This window comes from Oryctolagus cuniculus, chromosome 8 (genome assembly GCF_964237555.1).
Source record: "Oryctolagus cuniculus chromosome 8, mOryCun1.1, whole genome shotgun sequence".
NCBI classification, from domain to species: domain Eukaryota; kingdom Metazoa; phylum Chordata; class Mammalia; order Lagomorpha; family Leporidae; genus Oryctolagus; species Oryctolagus cuniculus.
In genome coordinates, this window is record NC_091439.1 from 245,657 (window position 1) to 261,527 (window position 15,871).

The 15,871-nt window shown below is 46.2% G+C and overlaps 1 protein-coding gene across 1 annotated transcript in view; it reads left to right on the forward strand.

Moving 5' to 3' along the window:
* Positions 1-15,327, forward strand: part of LOC103346374 (probable ATP-dependent RNA helicase DDX60) — an 85,778-nt gene extending 70,451 nt beyond the window's left edge. Inside the window, 5 exon segments of the mRNA XM_070047171.1 lie at positions 4,375-4,522; positions 8,324-8,466; positions 10,473-10,624; positions 13,299-13,361; positions 13,459-15,327. Of these exon segments, the coding sequence (XP_069903272.1) occupies positions 4,375-4,522; positions 8,324-8,466; positions 10,473-10,624; positions 13,299-13,361; positions 13,459-13,561 (609 nt within the window). The 3' untranslated portion in view covers positions 13,562-15,327.
* Positions 15,328-15,871: the final 544 nt, after the last annotated feature.

A 15,871-nucleotide genomic window follows, 5' to 3' on the forward strand; every position in this document is an offset into this window, starting at 1 on the left:
AGTGATTGCAGATGAATGGAACTTATTCCTAACAGAGATGAATAGCCAGCTAGTCATTTAATATTAATATTAATAAAGAAGAAGATAAGAAGATCAATTTAACACCTATCTGGAAATAGTGTTCTGGGAATTCTAATCCTTGCCAAATGGAAAGAAAGGAAAATTGGATGGTTTTCATCCGATGCAAAGGTGGGCAAGGTGAACAGCAAAATACTACAGCGTATGATGGAGTAATGTGCTGGGTCACCCGCCCAGCCCTGCCACTGAACTGATGGCACATTTCTGTACCAGACCTGTTTTCTTATCTGAAAACTGGCAATTGGAATAGCACCCACTTTGAAGAGTTGCCATGAGGATTAAATGAGTGAATACCTGCAAAGTGGGGCCAGCATTGTGGCTCAGCAGGTTAAGCCACCACTTGCAATGCAGGAATCCCCTATCAAATGCTGGCTTGAGTCTCAGCTCCTCTGCTTCTGACCCAGCTTCTTGCTAATGTGCCTAGGAAGGCAGTGGAAGGTGACATAAATACTTGGGTCCCTGCCACCTACATGGGAGAGACCACGATGGAGGTCCTGGCTCCTGGTTTTGCCCTGGCCTAGACCTGGCTGTTGTGGCCATTTGGGGAGTGAACCAGCAGATGGAAGATCTCTGTCTGTCTGTCTCTCTCTCTCTCTCTCTGTCTCTTCCCCTTTCTCTGTTGCTCTGCCTTTCAAATCAATCAATCAATCTTTAAAAATACATGCAAAATGCTTAAAACAATGTTTGGCATATAAAAACACTCAGTAATGTTGGCTCTTATTTTTGTAATTGTTATTTACAGATAAAATCTCTGGCTATGTAAAAAGCCAAGAAAATCAACAGAAAAATGTTTATAATTTGCCAAAATAATCTATTGAAATGTATAACTTTCCCTATACTAAAGTTACAAAGAAAACAAAATGTAAAATCTCAGCTGTAATTAAAGGTAGAAAGTAATAAAATGCTTGGCTCATCTGAAAATGTGGCAAAGATCTCAATGAACAGTTACACTGATCTCATAGATCCTTTAACAACATGCTTTAAGGCGGGCATTTGACTGAGTGGTTCAGGCTGCCAGTTAAGACGCCCATGTTTCATGTTGGAATATCTGGATCGGTGCCCGGTGACAGCTCCAGCTCTCTGTTAATATGCACTTTGGGAGACGGTAGGTGATACTCGAGTACTTTGGTTCCTGCCACCTATGTGGGAGGCCTGGATCACCTTCCTGCTTCCCAGCCCTGATGGTTATTGGCATTTGGGACACAAACCAGCAGATGGGAGCTCTCTGTCTCTCCATTTCTCTGTCTCTCAAATAAATAAATAAAAATTTAAAACATAACAATTGCAAGAGAAAGTGATTATTAAAAAGGAAAACTTTACATACATTTCAAGACTGTTTTGCACCACAATAAGCTTATCTTTTAATTGCATTTTCCCTGAATTCTTTGAAGTTTCTCATAGTTAAAATTGTATGCACTTTCTAGTAAATGTTCCAAAAAAGGGAGGTTGGGTACCTCTTACCAGCTGTGCATTGGCTAGAACAAATAGGAAATTTCTGCTGGCCACTATCACTTTAAGGGTTGCAGGGCTAGAATCATCTAGAAATCCAGCCTCAGGCTGCTGGAAGCCTTGTTAGAGTCTGGTCATGTCTCTTAGTGTGGGATTCGGATGGAGCTGTCCTGTGCCCAGAGTTCTGCAGCATTGGGAGAGAGGAGCTGGCAGGCTGCAAATATAAAGAAAAGGTAAGGAGGGGTCACTGCTGTGGCATAGTGGGTAAACGCTCCGCCGGCAATGCTGGCGTCCCATGTGTGCACTAGTTTGTGTCCCAGCTGCTCCACTACCAATCTAGCTCCCTGCTAAAGGTGTTGGGAAAACAGTGGAAGATTGCCCAAGTGCTTTAGGCCCTGCAACCCACATGGAAGACCTGATGAAGCTCCTGGCTCCTGGCTTTCACCTGGCTCAGCCTTGGCCATTGCAGCCATTTAGGGAGTGAACCAGTGGATGGAGAGAATCTCTCTCTCCCTCTGTATTCTGACTTCCAAATAAAGAAATCTTTTTTTTTTAAAGGTAAGGAAATGGAAAGGCTAATTACCTCATTGATCTGCTTACATGTGATGAAACAGTATACTGTACACCCCAGAGAAACGAACAAGTCTTATATGTTCTTCTAAATTTTTTTTTTCTTTAGTATTTGAAGTTCTCAGTAGAAATGCGTGATGACCAAGGATTAGTTTCTTAAAGCTGCTCTAATGAAGTGGTACAAACCAGGTAGCTTACATGGCAGAAATGAATTGTCTCAGCTGGCACCATGGCTCACTAGGCTAATCCTCCGTCTGCGGTACTGGCACCCCAGGTTCTAGTCCCGGTTGGGGCGCCAGATTCTGTCCCGGTTGCTCCTCTTCCAGTCCAGCTCTCTGCTGTGGCCTGGGAGTGCAGTGGAGGATGGCCCAGGTGCTTGAGCCCTGCACCCGCATGGGAGACCAGGAGAAGCACCTGGCTCCTGCCTTCAGATAGGCGCAGTGTGCTGGTCATAGCAGCCATTTGGTTTCTCTCTGTCTCTCTTTCACTGTCGAACTCTGCCTGTCACAAAAAAAAAAAAAAAAAAAAAAAAAAAAAAAAAAAAAAAGAAAGAAAAAGAAATGCATTGTCTCGCAGCCCTGGAGATGCAGAAGCATGGCAGAGGTGTCCTTGCTGAGGGCCTCGAGGGAGACTCTGGTCCAGACCTCTCTTCTAGCTTCTGGTGTTGCTGTTGATTTTTGGTGCTCCTTGACTTGTAGAAGCAGCCTTCGGGTCTCTGCCTTTGTGTACACATGGTGTGTGTGTACCTGTGTGCAGACTTCTGCCCCCCCCCCCCTTTAAAGATTTATTTATTTGAAAAGCAGAGTTACAGAGAAGCAGAGAGATCTTCATCCATTGGTTCCCTCCCCAAATGGCCGCAACAGCTGGAGCTCGGCCATTCTGAAGCCAGGAGCTGGGACTGGAACCAGCACTCATGTGGGCTGTCAGCGCTGCAGGTGGCAGCTTCACCTGCTACGCCACAGCACTGGACTCACCCCCTCATTTTTTTTTTTTTTTTTTTTGACAGGCAGAGCTAGACAGAGAGAGAGAGAGAAAGGTCTTCCTTTTTCCGTTTGTTCACTCCCCAAATGGCTGCTACGGCCGGCGTGCTGCGCTGATCTGAATGATCTGAAGCCAGGAGCCAGGTGCTTCCTCCTGGTCTCCCACGCGGGTGCAGGGCCCAAGCACTTGGGCCATCTTCCACTGCCCTCCCGGGCCACAGCAGAGAGCTGGACTGGAAGAGGAGCAACCGGGACAGAATCTGGTGCCCCAACCGGTTCTAGAACCCCGTGTGCTGGCGCCACAGATGGAGGATTAGCCTAGTGAGCCACGGCGCTGGCTCACCCCCTCCTTTAAAAAAAATTATTTACTTATTTGAAAGGCAGAGTTACACACACACATACACACACACACACACAAACCAACCAACATTTGCTGCTTGGCTTCCCAAATAGCTGCAGCAGCTAGGGCTGCCCCAGGCAAAAGCCAGGAGCCTGGAACTCTATCCAGATCTTGCAGGTGGGTACAGGGGTCCAAGGGACATCTTCCACTGCCTTCCCTGGCACATTAACAGGGGCCTGGATTGGAAGTGGAGCAGCTGGGACATGAGCTGGTGCCCATATGGGATGCCAGCATTGCAGGTGGTGGCTTTATCTGCTTGCAATGCTGACTGCTAAAATTCTTCTTTTTAAATGAAGTCCATGACATGGGAAAATGCACCAAATACAATGCTGAGTATGAACATTCTGTTGTGAAGCTGCATACTGCACCCTAGTTAGAAGGTGATTCTAATCACCAAAATCTTTATAACCTATATCCCTGAATGGTAGGATTAGACATTAGTTTTTACTTCAGTTTATGTATTTGTGTGTCCATGAGTAAAAGAGTTTATATTTAGAAGTACATTTCCATCTATATTTTTAAAATATACATTTTAAATATGCATTTATTTCATCTACTTGCAAAGCAGAGAGCAAGTGGAGGGGGGGAAAGAGAGCACGCACACACGAATGAAAATTCTTCCATTTGCTGGTTCATTCTCCAAATGCCCATAGCAATAGGGGCTGGACCAGGAGCCTCAATCCCAGTCTCTCACATAGCTGGCAGAGGTCCAAGTACTTGTGCCATCATCGGCTGCCTCCCAGGATGCACTGGCAGGCAGCTGATATGGGATGAGGATATCCCAGGCAGCAGCTTAATTGCTGTCCCTAAGAAGATTTTGGCCCCGTGTCTCCCAGACCTTGGCCATGCTCTGCTCCTGGTTTGAGCGGTCAGGCCCATCTGACTCCTTGTTCACAGGTGTTCCTCCGCCATCTTCCAGAGGACTTCGCTGCTGCAGTGAAGGAGTACAATGCCAGGATTCGGAAGAGCTTTGGTTCCTTCCTCCTGACCGTTTCTAAGCTGGCTGATGGGAGCCAGGAATACCGACTCCCTCTTTCAGAAATAGGTAAGAGGAACAGAAGGCCCATAAAGTAAAACATATCTAACTATGCTGAGATAAAACGGAAGTTTGGAAGATAAAGACGTAACTATTGCAAGAGAATATACAAAAAAAAAACCCTAAAAGTCCTTCAGTTTATGCTGTGGAAATTTTACCCTGATAAAAATCTTTTATTGTCTGGAATTAGGTAAGTCACTGTAGATTTCATTTAACACTAAATGCTTAAAATAGTTCTATTTTCTTCTGGCACAATCATGAAGAAGCACCCCCTTGCCTAGTCTGAATTTATTATAGAATATTTCTTTACCTATTGATATTATTTGTCCTTTAGTGGATATTGACACTCTCCACTTAGTTCAACTTTTCAATGTGAATAGCTTTGAAACTATGAGAAGAGGCATGTTGGCATATTTCTTTAGGACCATCAGTGCGTTGTGACTCCCTCAGTACAAAGTGGGCGGTGAGGGAGATAAGGCATCGCCCATCTGATTCAGGAAGGGAGAAAACTGCACGAGAAAGAAAATGACAAAAATATAAAGAAAAATAATGAATCTATGACAAATAAAGGTTCTGGAAGCAGGTCATGCACTCAGTGTCCTTAGCAGGGAGACAGAGAGAGCTAAGAAGATGTGGGAATGTGGCAGGATTCTGTTTTCATCCACTTCCTGTAGAAACAAGGAGAAAACCGTGGTTCTGGTGGGCTGCTTTGACTTCTTCCTATTTCAGGATCCATGATTATATTGGAATATGGAAGGCGTGTGAGGGACAAGGCAAAATGTTGGCCTTTTCAGCCAGGGAGTGAGAAGTTCACCAGTCATGGGTCAGTTTCGTGGGAAAGAACCCAGTGTCTTCAGGCCATGGCTGTCATCCAGAATTGGAGGGGTGTGGTGGGGCGGTGATCTCCTTTTCCTCTGGGGTGACTTCTGGGGTTGGTAGGGTGAGACCCTTCCCCGCCTCCATGGATGTCCGGATCCTCATCTGAGGAGCCTGAATGTTTTGTGGCAAAGGGAGGATGAAGCCTGCAGATCGAATCACATCTTCTGATCTGCTGCTCTTGGCTTGGGGAGACACGCAGACTGTCTGGGTGGACCTGATCAAGTTGAAGAGGGAGGCAGGAGCATCAGAGTGAGAGGACATGGCATGGGAAGAGTTAACCGACCAGCTGGCTCTGAAGGTGGGAGGAACCAGAGAGGCAGCTTCTAGGGGCCCTCCCAGGACGCCCAAAAAGAACAAGCAGAGAGCCCTGCTTATGACTTGTTTTAGCCCAATGACACCAATTTCCACCTTCTGACAGATTTGGCTTACGTTACGCCACAAAGGTGGTGTCCGTTTCTTACATCAGCATTAGGAAACTAATAGAACTTCCAAGAAGAGCCATGTGAACAAGAGATGACAAGTAACAGGCAGCATGTTTTTGCTGTTGTTGTTGAGGTGAAATTCATGTGGCATACATTAACTTCTTTAAGATGTACAAGCCAGAGGCATTTGATACAGTCAGATTGTGCAACCCCTCCCTCAGGTTGCTGTGTGTGGCTACGGGATTGGCTTGGTCCAGCTTCTTGCCCCATCACAGGAACGAATTCAAGGAAGAGACGTAGGTAGAGGCCAACAGACAAGCAAGATTTATTTACGTGAGAAGTGAAAGTATACAGGAAGGAGTGCAGGCAAAGCCAGGAGAGAGAGTTGCAATCAACATGGCTTGGGGGCTGTCTTTTTATACCATTTGGAGGCATAGGGGCTGTGGGCCTTAATCAGACATTCAAATTCATGGAGTTTGGAGTTTGGAGTGCCACCTGCTTCCTTGCCCTTTGCAATCAGAAGTGTCATGCTCTCAGGTGTGTGGTGGGAACAGGCGTGTCACCCATGGTAATATTAGTGACCCTGTGTTGAGCTGAAGATCATCATGGGGGCACAGCCTGCAGCCATATTGAGTATTTCTAGCTGGCACTGGTTCTAAGTTGCAGCACTGCAGAACCTGCAGTCCTCCGCTACACAGAAGGGGTGGGGGGCTGTGCATGGAAAGGGGATTTGAGTGGTGCGGGGGCAGGCAGTTTGGTAAGTGTGGGCCAGATCGTCACAAGGGCTGGGGCCGGCAGTTCCTCTCTGCTCTTGCTATCTCCCTGCCTCCGTCAAGATGATCATAAAGGTTAAATGTCAAAGGATTATTCTTTATAGGAAAAATAAATCCAAGTTATACATTTAATTGTGGAGGCTTAAGGGTCAGGCATTAAACCTTGGTATTCATAGTCCCCTCCTAAACTTGGAATCGAATGAGCAATGAATGTGGGAGTCCTAGGGATGAGACTGAGTAAGAGAACATGGTTTTCACGTTCAGTGAAATAAAGCAAAGCCCTGAGTAGAACACTTGCCCGTCCCCCAGGTAGAACTACAGTGCCTGTCTCTTTTAGATGAATGGGGAAGACAGTAGAATCTACCTCCCTAGTGGTCACATGGACCTGAAATACAGAAAGATCAAAGAAAGGCACAGACTGATGGGGGAAGACACAGAGAAGTGTGTGTTAAAAAAGTAAAGAAAAAAGAGACAAAAGCGATGTAGAGACAATCGGAGAGAGAGAGATGAGAAACAAACACAGGAAGATTGTCAGACAGATGGAAATGGAGATGTAAATAGATAAATGCATGGATACAAAGACAGAAGGAGAGAGACAGGAACACAAAGTACAGAGAAAGCTCTGAGGGAAAGAGGAACAGAGGATGGGGTGGGCTTTCAGTGCAGCCGTAAAGTCACTGTTGGGACACCTGATCCCACATCTGAGTGCCTGGTTCAAGTCCCAGCTACTCCACTTCCCATCCAGCTTCCTGCTAATGCACAAGCTGGGAGGCAACAGATGATGGCTCAAGCACTTGGGTCCCCGCCACCCACGAGGGAGACCTGATGCAGCTTCAGGCTCCTGGCTTTGGCCCCGTGCCAACTGTTACAGGCCTTTGGGGTGTGACTCAGTAGATGGAAGATTCATGTCTGTCTCTCCACCTTTCAAATAAAATAAAAAGAAAGCTTTTAAAAAGAGGAAGAAATGGGGCAAGGAGGAGCAGAAAGACGGAGAGGAAACAGAAGAGAGTGAATCATTCACAGAGGGAGAGCAGGACACATGGGATCCAAGAAATCAGCACACTAGAAGCATGGAAGGAAGACATGGGGATGGTGGAGAGAGAGAGAGAATGATTTGATTGGACGTTGAGTATCTCCCTCTACCAGACCCACTGTTCAGGCCTGCAGTGAGATGGGCGAGCTGCACAGGGACCGGAAGTGTCCCTCCCCACTTTTGCCTCCTGGTGAGGGAAGTGGGACTTCCTTGCCATCTGTGGGTGTATGCACAGTAGAGTTAACACAGGAGAGTAGGCGGTGAAGCCAGCTTTAACTCCATTATGCGAAACTTGGCAGCTGTAACACTCCCCTGCATCTTGAGAGGAATCTGAATATAAAGCTGTTGTAGAGGGCAGGTAGGTGACCCCGGTTTTTGAGCTCAGGTCCTTGGATCCAATAGGGCTCGATGAAGCATCTGCATCCCCCTTAGTAAACAGTGTCCACATAAGTTCGCAGTGGGTGGACGCACGGAGCCACCACGTGGGACCACCGAGTGGTAGAGCCACTAGCAGATGCTAGAATGAGTTTGGTTTAGGGAGAAGAAAGTCTTCACAGTGGTGATCCAGCAGTACAATCCCCAGAGTGTTTGCTTAAAAAAAACCTCCAATAAATTTTCTGGGAATAATGGTATAAATGAGTTTGATTAGTTTCAAATGGTTTATGTTTCATAGGAGAATGGTTTTCCATTTGCTTCTTCCTAGACTTTTCGGGTAAAGAGTGTGAAGACTCTGAGCTGGTGTCTCATCTGATGCCCGGGACTGAGAGCAGATCTGCTGTCTCCCCATTTGCTTGCCTGTCCAATATCACGGATCAGGATTTGTTTGGTGTTCACCTGACAAATGATGTAAGTCCGTTTTGTTGTGACAAGTTCTTTCATTCTGTTTATTCATCAATGAGAAATAGCCTTTATCTGATTAGAACACTAGGTCAGTGTCCATGTCTGAATAGTGATGCTTCCCAGTGGCATGGGAAAATACTTTTAAAATAAAAAATACCAGGAAAACAGGGAGGTTTCTCAGTCACCATGGCATTAGTCAGCTTTTTGATACTACAGTGAAATACCAGAGGCAACTCACTCTGTTAAGGAAAAAAGTTTGTTTAGCTCACAGGTTTGGAGGTTCAAGTCTGGGGACCTGGTGCAGACCCTGGTGAGGCTCTGTATTGTGTGTGCAGGAAAGATCATGTGGTGAGCCAGGAAGCAGAGAGCCTGGGCCCGAGCTCAGGTGTTTGGAACAACCCGCATCACCTGAAGGCCTCCCACTCAGCCCCACCTCCTAAAGGTTTCCCCTCCTCCTAATGCCACCACCTTAGGGAACAGGCTTCTACCACGGGGGCCTTTTGGGGACCTGCGACATCCAAAGCCATATCCGGACCACAGCAGCTGTATGCACTGCCTCTCATAAGCCCCTGCTACTCCAGGTGTGAGCCAAGGAGACCTGGCTGTCCACGTCACCTGCCAGCAGTGCAGTCTCGGGAGCGTCTCTGGGTGTTACGTCCAGAGTGCACACTGGAGTTAGATCCTGCTGTCAGTCATTCGAGGGCAATGTGTTTTGTTTCTCCTTGTTTTTATTTTTATTTTTTATGTCTGAATGCATAGAGTGGTGTGTTGTACAGCATGGAGATATGAATGATTCAGCATGAGCCAAAGAGGTCACTGTGGCATGGTCAGACTCCCAGTCCTGACTGTCCCTGGACAGTTTATTCAGGTAGCAAGTTGAGAGGAAATGAGCCCTGATGACTGGGACTGTGTCACTTGCCACGATCTGGTCATTGTGTCCTGGAAAGCAGTATAAGAACAGATATTGTGGAGTGTGGGGAAGAACAACACTCTCACTGTGTATTGTTGCCAAGATAAAGCTTGGACATTCAGAAATATTTTCTTCAGGGAGAATTAATCTAAGAAATATTTGTAATATGTTTCTGAAGTTGTAAAAGTGGCCGTGTAAATTCTTTTACTTATTGAAAGGCAAAGTTACAGAAAGAGAGAGAGAGAGAGAGAGAGAGATCTCCCATTTGCTGATTACTCCCCAAGTGGCTGAAATGGCTGGGGCTGGGGCTGGGCCAGGCCAAAGCCAGGAGCCCAGAGCCTTTCCCAGGTCTCCCACGTGTGTGCAGGGGCGCAAGTACTTGGGCCATCCTCCACCACCCTCCCAGGCGCTCTAGCAGGGAGCTGGTTTGGAAGCAGAGCAGCTGGACCGCGAACAGGTGCCCATATTGGATGCAGGCACTGAAGGCAGTGGCCCAACCTGCTACACCACAACAAAGGCCTGACCATGTAAAATTAATTCTAAATAAATTGGAGCCATCATTTCCATGCTTTCAAAAACAGTTTTGATATTTTATCTGGTCAGTCATATTATAGTTTTGGGAAACTTGGTACACTGTTTACTGTCTGATACTAGTACTAAACATGTATTGAGTTATTGTTTTATTTTAAATGATTTATTTATTTATCTGTGAGGCAGAGTGACAGTGGGGTGGGGTGAGAGATGCTGGCTCATTCTCCAAAAGGCCATAGAAGCTGGGGATGGGCCAGTCAATAGCCAGGAGCCAGGAGCTTCTTCTGGGTCTCCCATGTGGGTGCAGGGGCCCAAGCTCCTGGGCCATTCTCCACTGCTTTCCCAGGCACATCAGCAGGGATCTGGATGGGAAGCAGAGCAGGTGGTCTAGAAAAAGCACTTCAATGTGGTGAGCCTTTATTGCAGGTGAGACTTAACCTGCTGTACAACGCTGCCTCCTGGGTTACTGCTTTAACTAGCTACCGACAATGAACCGTGGTGACCAGATTTTATAATAAAGGTCACTTTAAGAGAAAAATGTGAGTAACCTGAGGCCTCTGTGTACCCTCAGGCTATCTTACGAACACTCAGTGTGGATGTCAGCAATGTTCCTCTCCTTTGCTTGTACAAACGGGATCAAAGTGGCCGGAAGTATTTTTTGAATGCCTATGCACTGGACTTCTACAAGCATGGTTCCTTGTTCTCACTGGCTTCAGACAACTGGTATGACTGCTCCTACTTTAACATGCTCCAGATACATCTGTGTGTTTGTGTAATGGAGTTTAAGGGGGCTGATGCATTGCTATGGTTTCTGTGGCATTAATTTTAAGATGCAGTGTTTAAGAAGGGTAATTAAGAGGCAGTTTGTTTTGAACAATTACAAGGTTTTTTTTTCCTAGAGATGAAGTCCACATGACATAAAATTAACCATTTTTAAGTGAGTAGTACAGTGGCTTTAGGTATATTTGCAGCATTGTGCATGCACTGCTGCTATCTAGTGACAAAACATGTTCATACCCCAAGGGTAAGTCCCTGACCTTCAAGGAATAGTTCCTGTCCTCTCTCTGACACTGCCAGTCTGCCCTCTGGCTCCGTGGGTTTGCCTTGGTCTGGGTGTTTACTATGAAGGGAATCACGTGGCTGTGTAACCTTGCGTGTCTGGCTTCTTTCGCTGTAATACTCCAGTGTCCATGCTGGTGCAGGTTTCAGTACTTTGGTCCGTTGTAGGAGGGGTCTTCCAAATGTTCTTGGCAGATGCATATTATGAAAAGAATGCCTGCCTGGATTTCAAAATATTTTTTGAATGAAAGTAAACGTTTTGTTTTATTTCATTTTTTTCCCCAAACACTTTATATTTGTCTTTTATTTGAGAGGCAGAGAGAAGAGACAGAGAGGGATCTTTCATTCACTGATTTACTTCTCAAATGCCAAATATGGCCGTGGCTGGGATCTTAGTCCAGGTCTCTCATGTGGGTGACAGGGACCCAATAACTTGAGCCATTACTGGTGCCTCCCAGGGTACACGTTAGCAGGCAACAGGAATCAGGAATCAGCCAGAACTCAAACCCAGGCACTCTGAGATGGGATAAGACCATCCCAAGCAGCATTTTCACTGCTGCGCCAAATGCGTATCACTGTGTTTTATTTTTGCAGACTTCTTGAAGTGTCCTCGTGTGTACATACACAGTTCTTTTATGTAGTTGAACATTTGGGTTGTTTCTACCTTTGGCAGTTGTGAGCACTGGTGCTATGAACATGCATGCACACACGTTGCTTTGCATTCCTGTTCTCAATTCTTTTGGATCTGTATGTAGGGATAGAATTGCTGAGTCATGTTAACTCAATGTGTACCATTTTGAGAGACTGAAAATTGTTTTCCACAAAAGTAAACCAGGTTCCATGAAAGTAAACATTGCCCCAGCAATGTACAAGGATTTAAATTTCTCCACCATCTACCATGCTTGTTATTTCATTTTCCCCCTTTATTATAACCATGGTGGTAGGTATCAAGGGGTATCTCATGGTTCTGATCTAAATTTTTCTAAATACTAACAATGCTGAGCATGTGTTCATACACTTGCATGTCATTTGCACCATGGTGTTAAAATTATCCCCTGTGTTAACCTTCTCCAGAGAAAGAGTATCTGTCTAGCAAGTCCCTTTGTATCTATCATCCATCTATCATTTAATTTTTTATTTAAGGAGTTGGCTCAAATGATTATGGAGACTACGAAGACCCAGCCAGAGACCCAGGGAAGTCAGTGCTGTAAATTCTAGCTTGAGTCCCAAAGCCTGAGAACCATGAACTCCTGATAGTTCAGGTTCGAGTTCAAGAGTGGATCAGCGTCTCAGGCAGTCAGGCCGAGAGAGAACGCATTCTGCCTTCCTCTGCCTTTTGTCTGTTGAGACGTTGTCATGGAGTATTGAAAACCGATGAGGAATTGCTGGAAGAAAGTTTATTTGAGAATAAAGAGTATACTAAAGCAGTGTGTGTTGGGGGAATTAAAAAACTACGACGACCATGGTGACAAGGTCAACATGTACATGCCTAAGGCAGAAGGTTCGCTCAGGGAAAGCGTGAGATGAGCCTACGCTTTCACCTCTCGCAGGTCTCTAGGAACAGTGCAAGAAGGGAGTGAATTTAAGACAAAGATCAAAAACGGAACCAGACAGACAGCAGCAGGTTGTTAGATTGCCTTGCCGTGTTCTCAAGGAGTGCCTGCTGCTTCTCTCTCTCTGAGTGCCGACGCAGGCTCCGCAAGGGCAAGTGCCTCACCCCTCCTTCAGGCGGCCCCTGGACAGCTCAGAACTGACAGGGCGGCTCCGCTCCCCCTGCAACCAGGGAACAAGGGCCCCCGCAGCGAGCATGGGCTGCTGTCTTCAACAGTGCCCCTGAGCTCAAGGGGAGGATGGAGGAGGGGGAGTAAAGATGTCACAGTTTTCCCGCCTTTTTCTTGATTCAGAGTTAAGCCTTTGTTTCCCAGAGTCTGATAAAGCTGACTGATAGTTTTTGCCTGCTCTCTCTCTATTTTATGCTTTTACTAGGGGATGTGTCCTTACAGCAGCCCACTCTGTCTCTCACTGACTCTCCTGTACTGGACACTGTAATATTAATTCTGGTAATATCAATGCGCTAGTATACAAGAGCATGGAAAGTTGTGTCTTTTTTTTAGCCAAATGATGAGCCTGTTTACCAGGCTACCTGGAGCTGAACGCAGAAGCAAAGCACTGGCCCTGCCGAGGGCAAGCCAGAGACTGCGCGCTCCCAGAGCTGCGTTGACAGTGTCTCTGGACAGGCCGACAGTGCAGCATCCATGGATTACTCCCCCTGCTTCGGGGGGCACACCAGAACCCACTTCATTCCCTCACGTGTCATTTTACTCTTGTTTATCTGTAGGTTGAACATGGGCGATGCTTTTCACTTAATCAGAGACTTCACACTGACCATTCAGTCCATCAGGTACCGTACACTTCTCAGTGTTGGAAGCCCATAGAACCAGTTAAACATCTCTAGGCACACATCACAGTGCTAATAAACACTGTATGTTTTTATACAGAATTTCACTAAGTGAGCTGTGCGGTGATGAGGATGACAATGTTGTGTTAGCGTTTCAACAACTGAGTGATGCCTTCAGTAAGAAACTTTGGAAACGAAGATGACGCTGTCTGTGTTAAACCAGGTCCTAGGAACTTCCTGGAAGATGAAGACGGCTAAGAGCTCCCTGCGCCTTAGCGCTTCAGGAAAGAGGCTTGCAAATGGCTGTGCAGGAACCACCCTTTCCCATAAGACTCTGATAAGACACCCAGCATTCCCTCGCTTCCCTGTGCCAATGCTTGATTCTCCCTCCAAATTCCCATTCATGTCTCCCAAAAAAGCCAGCTGATGTGTTTTCTTCCCTAAGCAATCTGGACATAATAGCAGTTACCTTGACCTGCTCCTGCTTGACCTTGACCTGCTCCAACTTTACTCAGGATTCTTCCCTCCTCACAGGGGTCCTGAACGTGGCCCACCCTCAGACTAAGCCCCGCTGAGTGGCCTCTCCTTAAACAGCTCCCCAGTGACATCTCAGATGATTGTCCCTGAGCAGCTGTGCTTGCACACATCAGCTGTGACTGGCAGTGTCAGCCCAGGATGTTCCCCGAGCCACTGTTCACCTCACTCTCCCACAGCTGATTCTAGAAGTAAAATACGTTGCCTAGCTAAAGTATAGGTTGCGTAATTATTGAAAGACATCATAGCAAAGAAACCCTTTTTTTAAATACCTGAATTCTCAACAGAAACTAACATTTTCCTTCTATGAGCATTTTAGCATGCAAAAGTAATATATGCTAAATAGCTCAAACAGTTGCTATTTTCAAATTATTTTAATTGTACTTACTTGTGGGCTGCAGTGTGATAATTTGATAGATGTATGCAATGACTATTTTGGCCTTGAAATGTTCAGATCATGAGAATTTAAAACTAGAAGTCAAGCTCGATTTAAAATTATGTGATAACAGCCCTTAGAAGGGAGTTGGAATCTTGACATTGACTTCAGAAGTCTAATTATTGCTGAGAGTTCATGTTGTCCCCAAGTCCTGTAATGTGAGTGCTCCATTTCATTCCTCCTATCAGACACTTAGGCTCTGGGTACTTTCCCCCATCCCCCCCGAGACCAGCAGGAGCAAGCACACAGGGACTAGACCATATGCTGTTGAAAAAGTCCCATGTGGGATAAGCACAGTAGAACCCTCACCAGGCCATCCGGCTGGATCGCCTTGCTCAGCCTCACCCACCACCGCTCCCGACCACCCTGGTGTGTTGTCTGCTCTGGCTGAGTCCGGGAGTCTTCTGAGCTAAACTCACCTGTCCCTGCCTCTGCTTTCCTTCGTGGCTGGATTGTGGCATCAGTTTGTGTTCTCTCCCAAATCTGAGCTGAGTGTGTTGCTGACCTGCTGAATTGTGGGAGACAGAGGGAATCGGGCTTTACTGATGGCACAAAGCATTTGAGAGTCTTTGATGCCGATCTGAAGAAGTGAAGACAAAAACGTGGAGCGATGGATTTCCTCACATTGCTTGGGCAACTGATTGGCATTACGCTTGGTTGTTAAGATGCCTGGCGTTGTGGCATAGCAGGTAAAGCTGCTGCCTGCAGTGCCAGCACCCCATATGGATGCTGGTTCAAGTCCTGGCTGCTCCACTTCCAATCCAGCTCTCTGCTATGGCCTGGGAAAGCCGTAGAAGATAGCTCAGGTCCTTGGATGCCTGTACCTGCGTGGGAAACCTGGAAGAAAATCCTGGCTCCTGGCTTCGGATCAGCACAGCTCTGGCCATTGTGGCCAATTGGGGAGTGAACAGCAGATGGAAGACCTCTCTCTCTCTCTTTGCCTCTCCTCTCTCTGTGTAACTCTGACTTCCAAATAAATAAATACATCTTTGAAAAAAAGCCTGTGTCCCACCTAGTAGTGCTTTTGTTCAGTGCCTGGCTCTGGCTCCTGATTCCAGCTTCCTGCTAATGTGGACCCCTGGTGGTGGGGGTGTGGGTGGTTGGTGGTTGCTTAGGTAGTTAGATCTCTGCCATTCACATGGAGAACCAACTTTGGTTCCTGTCTCTTGGTTTTTGTCACAGATGGGAGGTCTCAGCCTGTCAGTTTCTCTGCTTCTCAAAATAAAAATTAGCAGGAGATAAGTTGCCTTTAACAGAGTGTTGTCAAATATGCATATCTTATTAGGACATCCAAGTCTCTTGTGAACTTGATATGCATATGTCTGGCTGCATTTTGCTGCTTTATATGCATTTTATTTTATTTATGTATTTTTTTATTTAGTAAATATAAATTTCCAAAGTACAGTTTATGGATTGCATTGGCTCCCCCCCATAATTTCCCTCCCACTCGCACCCCTCCCATCTTCTGCTCCCTCTCCCATTCCATTCCCATCAAGATTCATTTTCAATTATCTTTATATACAGAAGATCAATTCAGTATATA